The sequence below is a fragment of the Henckelia pumila genome, chromosome 4, assembly GCF_033568475.1.
Source record: "Henckelia pumila isolate YLH828 chromosome 4, ASM3356847v2, whole genome shotgun sequence".
Classification (NCBI taxonomy): Eukaryota; Viridiplantae; Streptophyta; class Magnoliopsida; order Lamiales; family Gesneriaceae; genus Henckelia; species Henckelia pumila.
This window is the reverse complement of record NC_133123.1, coordinates 223865893-223875005: the sequence shown is the minus strand read 5'-3', so window position 1 is coordinate 223875005 and position 9113 is coordinate 223865893. Positions and strand designations below refer to the sequence as shown.

General features: G+C 32.6%; 1 protein-coding gene across 2 annotated transcripts; it reads right to left on the bottom strand.

Moving 5' to 3' along the window:
- Window positions 1–1580: 1580 nt before the first annotated feature.
- LOC140894795 (BTB/POZ and MATH domain-containing protein 3) lies at window positions 1581–6269 on the bottom strand. Of its 2 annotated transcripts, none has more exons than XM_073303423.1 (4): window positions 5674–6269; window positions 4630–4978; window positions 4254–4524; window positions 1581–2054 (listed from the first exon to the last, which is right to left on the bottom strand). In XM_073303423.1, exons 1-4 carry the CDS (start codon window positions 6051–6053, stop codon window positions 1834–1836), a joined length of 1221 nt encoding a protein of 406 aa, XP_073159524.1. In that variant the 5' UTR covers window positions 6054–6269; the 3' UTR covers window positions 1581–1833. The 2 variants fall into 2 exon arrangements, with proteins under 2 accessions (XP_073159524.1, XP_073159525.1); XM_073303424.1 differs by having other exon boundaries at window positions 1919–2054; window positions 4214–4524.
- Between the last annotated feature and the right edge of the window lie 2844 nt (window positions 6270–9113).

Below are 9113 nucleotides of genomic sequence, written 5' to 3'. Positions count from 1 at the left end.
ACCTATTTTAATATGAAAAAAAAGCAACCATGATATGTCATTTTTCACGTGTTCGACAATGTCATATGCTCGACAATTTAATTATTTTGAAGAAAGCGTAAAAAAATATTATAAAAGAAAAAACACATGAGTTTTTAAAAATTAGGGAGAAGTTGTAAAATTGTATTTTGATAATTTAATAAAACGGATAAAACATGAAATTTGAAGAAGAATATAAAGAAAAAAAGAGATAATGATGTTAGGAAAAGAAAATGAGGATAAATTATTAATTTGAGATATAAATTAAGATAGATATGCTTTAAATTTTGGGATAAAATGGGAAGAACAGTTAATATTAGTTGTAAATTAGATTCTACCTGTACAGACACTGCCTCAAAAAACATTTAAAGATGGAGATTTATCAATACAAATGAGGTCCATTATTTTTTCAGTGGATCTCATATATATTGATATATTTTCACCTTTAGATGCACTATTATGACAATATCTGTACATGTAAGAAGAAATTTTCCACATTTTTTAGGGATGCAACTATTATATAATAATATTTATGATGTGTTTGGTATGAATGATTGAGTAGGTTTGCGTGGTGGTTTTGGGCTAAACCTTCGTTTGGTACATTTTTTAATAAACCAAGTCAGTCTCTTGTTGAAAGGACAAGGTGGTACAAAACTAAGAAAAATAAACCCTTGTCGACCCCATGTATTAACAATCCATATTAATATCATTCTCCTTGTTCCAAAAATACCCTTCGTCAGCCCAAACAAAAAAAAATCCACCATTTCCTTTTCATCTTCCCTTCCCCAACGGAATCTATGGTGTCAACACTACATACTTCAAAGATCGAGCATACGTTGCCAAATCATTACGATAATCAAAGAAACATCAAAGGAGATAGTTTTTAAAAGATAATTAATTTTTTTTGACAATCGAGAAGATTGTTCATCCTGAAATTGCAAAAAAAAATAATTGTTTCTCACCTTAATAAGGCTCGAGTTAAAATTCATCGGCTTGAGAAAAGATTATATGGGACACTTCGGATCTTCCTCCATAACCATGATTATTGCTTACATTTAATTTGTATATGTGATTTGTGCAAATACCCAAGTACCGAAGCTAACAGGCTTAAGGGTTAGGGATGAAACTGTGGTTTCTCGCTTCTTTAAAAAAAAATTTTAAAAAAATTTATTTATTTTATTAAAAAAATCAAGGGTATTTTGATCATAATATCAAACTCTCCTTACTTAATCCTATTCATAAAAATCAAACCAAACATAACACACTTTATCATTTTTCATAACAAATCCTCGCCTATCATTTTTCTAATCATTTATTTACTAATCATTCAATAATCTCATCATTTAAACCAAACGTCGCCTTACAGACATGAGAGACCTCGCCAGTCTTTTGCCTATCTCTACCCAGATTACCAAACAAAATACTACATATTTCGATGGATAATGGCGTTGCGTGTCATCATCCATGCGTTTCCGTAATTGTTTTTCAATACAAAGTACATTTAAGAAATTCTTTCGATCGGCGTCGGGTACCCAGTGTGCAACATTGAACATCCACACATATAGATGAGAACATTATACACCAAGTCGTGGCGACGGCGTATTCGTTAAATCGACGATAAATCAAGTGGCACTAAGCCTAAGCACAGTGAACATCGGTTACAAACCCCAACGATGGCATGCATACCACAAGAAACAAAATTCCAATGTTTGGAACCAAAGTATTCGACTGATACATGCAAAAATTAACTACTATAAACACGATACAGTAGAACTAGAGTTTAGTAAGTCTTATCAATATGCTTGCTTCACAAGATTAGATCCGCCTACACAGCCGCCTTCCACTAGGATTACCAGATTCTGCTACACCACCACCATCGGCAGCCAAATCTAACCCGAAAATACTGCTGCCACTACGTTTCTTACCTGATACAAGGTTCGACTTCTCATCGACTAATGCAACCGTTTCCAGCAGTTCTGACAAGAGCGAGGGGCAGCTCTCTTCTAAGTGCTTGAATCCTTCGGATTCCATGACCACTGTCACAAATATGCAAGGTTTTAGCGATTTTGAGAACCAAGAAATCATAACGCATCGAATTTCAACAATCCGGATTAGAAAAAAGAATAAACTTGAGAACCAAGAAATCCTAACGCATCGAATTTTAAACAATCCGGATTAGGAAAAAGAGCAAACGGGATTATACTGCAAAAAAGTATTTTTTACAGTTCTAGTTTGAAGCTTGAAGAAGATTCTGTATATACGAAATATTATAACTACATTCACACCAGTTGGATGCTTCGCTTTTCTACACAGAACAATGCGCAATCACAATACTACTTAACAAAAAAAAAGAACAAAATAAAATCATTCAAAATACCAACTAAACAAGAGATATAGTATGTTTGATCAAACCTTTCCATGAGAAGAAACACACACTGATGTTTATCCAATCATCTATCTGTAAGCTAATGAATCTTGCAATTAAAGTCACACTAAAAGCAGAAGCTAGCAGAGAAAGTCAGAAATTTTGATTATTTTACCATCCATCATACAAACCAATACCGGACATCTTTTTCAAATTGCCAATGACAGTAAAAATTTACTCTAGAAAAAAAAATTTAGATTGGATACATATGAAGTTTTCAGCAAGGAGACACACGCGATTAATCATATCTAAGTGTTAAAAAGATAACAAAAGCTGCCGCACAGATTTGATCCACCCCAAAGTATAGATTTCTGTTCATGATAAGTTCACAACAAATGAATATTCATAATCGCCCTCATACTCTGGGATGGAAAATTAAAAACCACAGGTTTATAAAGACGAATTTTTCCAAATAGATAAAACTGAAGTTTGCATTTGTAACACTATGTAATAGATTAAAAAACTCTAGGATTATGACAAAGCACAACGTGAATGCTGCAATGGTAAACTAACAATTTTTTGAAACTGTTTAGACCAAAACTTCTTTAGATAGCTAATACAAAATATCTTTGGCGTACATCATGCCATGCCCAAAATCAATGTTTTAAAGATAAACTTCTTCATATGTAGAGTTAGACATAACTAAACCATTTTCTGTTTTTGGAGGGCCAACAAGACAGAAATGTTGCTTCTGTCAGCAATGAAACAACAGTCACATTGTGCATGATAGATGAGCATGATATGGCTTTTCATAAGATTCTAAATCATACATCATGTACAGAAAATTGATGTTTGTGTCGAGTAACACGTCATTCTCAAAGCTGGACACAGCACTTCTAGCTTTGAATAGTAAAGTCACCAACAAAACATGCTTGGATTATATAAGAAACCATATCACTAAAGAAAACTCTGTGAAGCCTCTAGATTTGATGATTTAGAAGGATTGGATATAAGACTTCCTCATCCTATCAGACTCATTTTTTTTAACAAATCTTCCACTAAGCATTCTGAAAATGTTACGCATTTGCAGGGGCCATTGCCAAAACCTCTCTCACCAGATATTGGTTTCTTTACGGATAAAAAGAAAGGAACATAAAGAAGAATATAAATCAAAGCATACTGAGACTTTGCAAGCTGAAAGCAATAATTTTTCGATAAATTAATAGAAATACGACTGGAAACTAAACACGTGCCTCATGGTCCCAGAGACCAAGAACATTTTCCTCAGTCACGTGGTAATAATACATTTGGAAACAAACAAAAACTAACAAGAAACCACAATCGTGTTGAAATGTTTTTTTCTCAAAAAGAAAACAATTTTCTTGCACTGAAAATTGCAAATCAAGGGTAAGAATTAAGTTTTTAAACCATTCCACTACAACCAGAAACTAGAAAAACATGCACTGTACGTCTTCTATATACAATCTACATTAAAAATTTAAACAACAGCACTTTAAGATAGTTTAAAGTAGATAACCCAAAATCCCAACCATTTATGGTAGATTGAGCAAATTGCTTTGTAAAGTAGCTTATCATCAAGAGTAAAATGTCAACATTAAAATTATTCCCATGAAAAAGAACAAATTCCATGATGTGTCTTCTATATACAAATCAGGGAGATACAAAAACACTTTTGACTTTCCAGACATTTAATAGCAGATGACTACAACAGTATATGACCATAAAATCCCCCTAGTCAATGGGCATTCATGTCATCACATCAAGCATATACCTGCAGATAACAGGCTGAAAAATTAAAAATGACATAACCTGAAACATTGGACCGCTCAGATCTACGGACTACACGCACCTCCCAAGTTTGTTGCTGCAAATTTCAAACATATGGACTTCAGCTGTGGGCAGCGATGCTGCTCTGCTAGAGAAAGGGTTGTCGCTACTGTATCAGCACTAACGTCTTCACACAATTTTGCTTCACATAGCTGTTTCAATCTATCTAACCCAAAGCGGTCTGCAGCAGCTAGTAGATGCTGCATCATGATTGCATAAGTGGACACAGACGTGGAGTCAATTATTTCATGAAAATTGGGAAGACTGTCAGAGTAGATGAAGTGTAGCAGTGCCTGCACAAAATTAGAGCCTTGCGATTCAATGTCGTTCATCAAGAAAGACTTGGTATTTCAAGAGATTAAACAGTTTGAGATAGGGGAGACAAACAAATGCATTACCTTGAAAATAGAAGGTTCAATATCTTCGAGTTCTACTCTGTCGCTATTAGGATTTCCAATATGACCAAAAAATTGTGCTCTAAATACCGGAGAACGAGCAGCAAGTATCAATTTATGGGCCTTGAATGTTTCATCCCCAACTTGGAAAACAACGTCACAGCTAAGTTCAGTATCCAGCAAATACTTGAAACTCTGTCCCATGTCTGACGGTGGGACGAGCACATTGTAAGATTTTGGTCCTTCCACACGAGTTCTAACAACTCCCACAGTACAATGCATTGAAAGACAATCATCCTTCAGAAAATCAGAAGCTTCTAAAGAAGTCCTCCTGAAAAACCGTTTGTATCCCCTGCCAAGAAGGAAAGGAGAAATCATACTAACTAACTAATAATTGGGAGCAATAGGCAATTCCGATAGATCAAAGAAGTAGGTATAAGGAGAATCAGATAATTTTTATTTAATTCCCCTTATCACTATTTTCACATATCAGAAAACTTTTATTCAATTCCCAAGATCACTATTTCCATACATTGTAAATGCACTCTCTTTATTCTTGAAAGAACCACAAAAAAAATTATTGGCGAATAACCAGAAATTTACAGAAAATGCCATCTAAATAAAAATAACATGAGATATATATATAAATATATAAATATATATATATATATATGAAAAAAGTAATTGGATTGCAAAGCATTTCACGTGCTAGAGCTGAATGAGTGATGATTTCAATGCTACTAACAGGGGTATTTGTGGGTTATGTTAAGCTCAGATTTCTATCACCGAGCCTCAAATATTCTTCTACCTAGCTAAATTATGATTATGAATGAACAAAGAACTCAATTTCGTGTAGGATAATCTAATAAAATCGGTTATTCTATTCAGTACTTCTTGATCCTCTTAAACCCACACGTTCTCAAATCATAGACCAAAGTACCAAATCAATATTTAAAGAAGATCCCAATTGTACGATGAAAATCAGAACGAGATAATGAAACCAAAACAAAACGCATAAAAAACCAAGCACAAGAAGAAGACGCATACCACATGCTTCCCCTGTATTTAAGAGAGTAAGGGCCACTCTCCAGCGCCCGATCAAAATGACTGTGCACCTTGTGCTTCCCTTTACCACTCTGGTCCAAAAGAGTCAATTCAAAGAGCGCTCTCACATCCGTGCCCTCGCTCGCCAACGCAATGAAAACCGACACATAAAGCGAGGTATCCTCGACGTTCTTCCCGTCGGGGTAGAAGTAGATGGCCCATTCGTAGCCACCCACGCTGAAGGTATCGGACGAAATGTATTTTCCCGGACCCATACCCTTAGCCAAGGAGTAGCCACGGATGGTGAAGTGGTGCGAGCCATCCACCGTCTCATTTATGGATTTGGAGCTGGAGTCGAGGGAGTTATAGGTATTGACAATCATCTCATGAATCGCAAACCCTAGAAAGCACGCTTCTGGGATCTCAGGTGCAATTCACCTGAGAATCGGGTGATTTTGAGAGAAAATTGGAGAATTGATAGAGTAATCGAGGAAGAATCAGTGGAATTGAAGGCGAATGGAGATTGAAATTTGGTGTGCGACGAAAGAATCGCACTGAATCATTTATCCTTTTTCCCCTGAAATGCAATGCAAGTGTGATGTGGGCCACTTTAAAAGCCACTTGCTTTCACCAAGTTTGAACTATTTTCGTATATATTATTATTAGAGGATCTTCAAAAATTCAAAATGTATGCTGTCGGGCTAGCCCGTCCCGCAATAAAAACTTGGTAGATTGGATTATGGCCCGTTGGGCTTAAACAGATCAACACAAATGGGCCACTTTAAAAGCCACTTGCTTTCTCCAAGTTTGAACTATTTTCATATTCCATGTATATTATTATTAGAGTATCATGGTTAGTGTCTTCAAAAAATTCAACATGTATGATGTCGGGCTAGCCCGTCCCGCGATAAAAATTTGGTAGATTGGGTTTTATGGGTTTCATGGCCTGTTTGGAGGTGGGCTTAAACAGATCAACAAAAATGGGCCACGAGTTGAGCTGGGACGGTCCAACTTGCCATTTTTTTTAAATAATTAACATTTTCGAATGGTGGCATAAAGATTAAAGAGAGTTTTTTAAAAAAAAATTTATGTTTTTTGCAAATTTAAAAACTAGTATTTGATCTATTTATTTTTGGGATGAGTAAAATATATTTTGGTATACGAACTATTGATAGAATATCAAATTGGTACATAAACTATTGAAAATGACTTAATTGGTACACGATCAAACTAAAAAGACAATTTTATTCTTTTTTAAAATTTCTTTTAAGTCCAATTACTATTATTAAAAATTTATTAAGTACATTTGTTTTCAAAGTTATTTATTGATCTTCTAAAAAAAATTTATTTATTTATTAATTTTAAAGATATCATGTTTATTTAAATTATATCATGATAAATATTATTGTTAACTCAAATCATATAAGAACAAATATTGTAATATATTGATGAAAATATAATAAAAAAACAAATATATGTAACCGAAACTTATTGATCTTGTTTTTAAACTTTTGTACCAAACATAATTATCATTTAATTATTTCGAAATCTGGTATAATTGTTATGTTGGGAGTTCAAAAAAATATTCAACAGTAAAGATTTATATCATGAAAAGTAAATATCATAGTAAAAAATCTCACTCATTATCTCGATTTACGTGATTTTAATGACCTAAAATATATTCATTTAAGAATTTCTAAATTTATATTTTTTTACACATGCTAGTTAAATATAAATAAATAAATATTTATGTTATTACATTTTTATCGGTATTAAATATATTTTGTGTATATGATTTATTTATTGCGTGTTGTTTTATTAATATATAATTTTTATATCACTTTTTTTTTCAAAACAAAATGGACAATTATTTTATACAGATAGAAAAATATCATTTTATTATATATTTATTAATATTTTTAAAATATATTATATTTGAATAAATAATTATTAATGAGTAAAAATAAGGGGTGTTCACGAATCGGTTAACCGTCCGAAACGAGTCGAAACTGAAAATTCGATTTGAACCAAAAGTCGAAAGGTTAATTTGGTTTGGTTTTTTCTCATAGTTAACCGAATCGAACCAAAAATCGATTTTTTAAAATCATTTTTCGTATGAATAAAATAAATAATAATAAATATACAAATAAAAAATAATCAAAAATTGAATTTTCAGTTTTTAACCGAATCGTTAAATTCAGTTAGATTTTTTATTTGGAATTCGAACAAACCAAATTACCAAAAAATTTGTTAAAGTTCGTATTTTCGGTTCGAATTTCTGACAAATCAAATTTTCAGTTCGGTTCGATTAAAATGCACAACTTTAAAAATATAAATATATTATAAAAATAGTAAAATAATTATTTCTTATAATTTTTATATTTATATAATTTTTTTACAATTTTAATCAATAAAAATTACTTTGAAAAATAAAATATGCACTTAGTTGAATTTACTAAAAATAATTGGACTTAAAAGAAATTTTTAAAGAAGGATAAAATCGTCTTTTTAGTTGGATCGTGTACCAATTAAGCCATTTTCAACAGTTCGTGTAACAATTAGATATTTTATCAATAGTTCCTGTACCAAAATGTATTTTACTCTTTTTGGGATTCAAAAAAAAACTAGTATTTGATTTTTTTTAATATCGATTTTTAAATTATGCCCGTTTTACCGTTCTAATCATGGTATGCATGTGTTTTGTAAAAAAAACAAAAAAAAACAAAAAACAAATATTTAGTGATTTAATTAGGAGATCTATCTTGCAAAATTTACTCGTGAGATCGTCTCACATTAGTTTTTGTGAAAACAAATATGAATATCTTTTTGCAGCCCGATATAAACAGCGCATATTAAAAGCACGCTGCTGATGTTAATGTATTGATATCTTACAAAAATAACAGCCTACAATTAATGCACACAGTAAATATATTTTCCACGGCGTGCAAAAAAAAATGAATGCTGTTAAAATTTATATCAACAGCGTATATTATGCGCGCCGTTAATACGGTGAAATAAAACCACCGGTCTTTCAGATTCGCTTCCATCTTCAACACCTCTCGTTTCTTTTCGTTCTGGTTCTCCTTCTCCCTCAATCTCAGCCTCCGCAAAATCCCCAAAACTTATATCCACAATTCCATTTTTTATCGTCTCACTTCGATCTGCAACGACGCACGCTCTGAAACTGGCAGATTCAATCTCCTTCTCCATCGATCTCAGCCTCGGAAAACGATTTGCTCTCCTTCTCACTCGTTCCTTCCTCCTTTTCAAAGGTGCGTACCTATATGCTTAATTATAACTTTGGTTTTAATTTTTTTTTTCAAGTAATTTATTGCTATAATTTCAGATTAGAGGTGTGTTGTTTGAATTAAAATTATTGTGTTGTTTTGACTTTTCTATCCTTTAGGGTTATATCTCCGTTGATAAATTGCTCTAGATTTGAC

Excerpts from the sequence above, each read along its gene's own strand:
- LOC140894795 (XM_073303423.1), bottom strand. The coding sequence starts at position 6,053 with ATGATTGTCAATACCTATAACTCCCTCGACTCCAGCTCCAAATCCATA. Across the intron at positions 4,979-5,673 it reads AAATACAGGGGAAGCATGTG|GGGATACAAACGGTTTTTCA; the intron begins GTATGCGTCTTC and ends CCTTCTTGGCAG. Across the intron at positions 4,525-4,629 it reads TTGAACCTTCTATTTTCAAG|GCACTGCTACACTTCATCTA; the intron begins GTAATGCATTTG and ends AATTTTGTGCAG.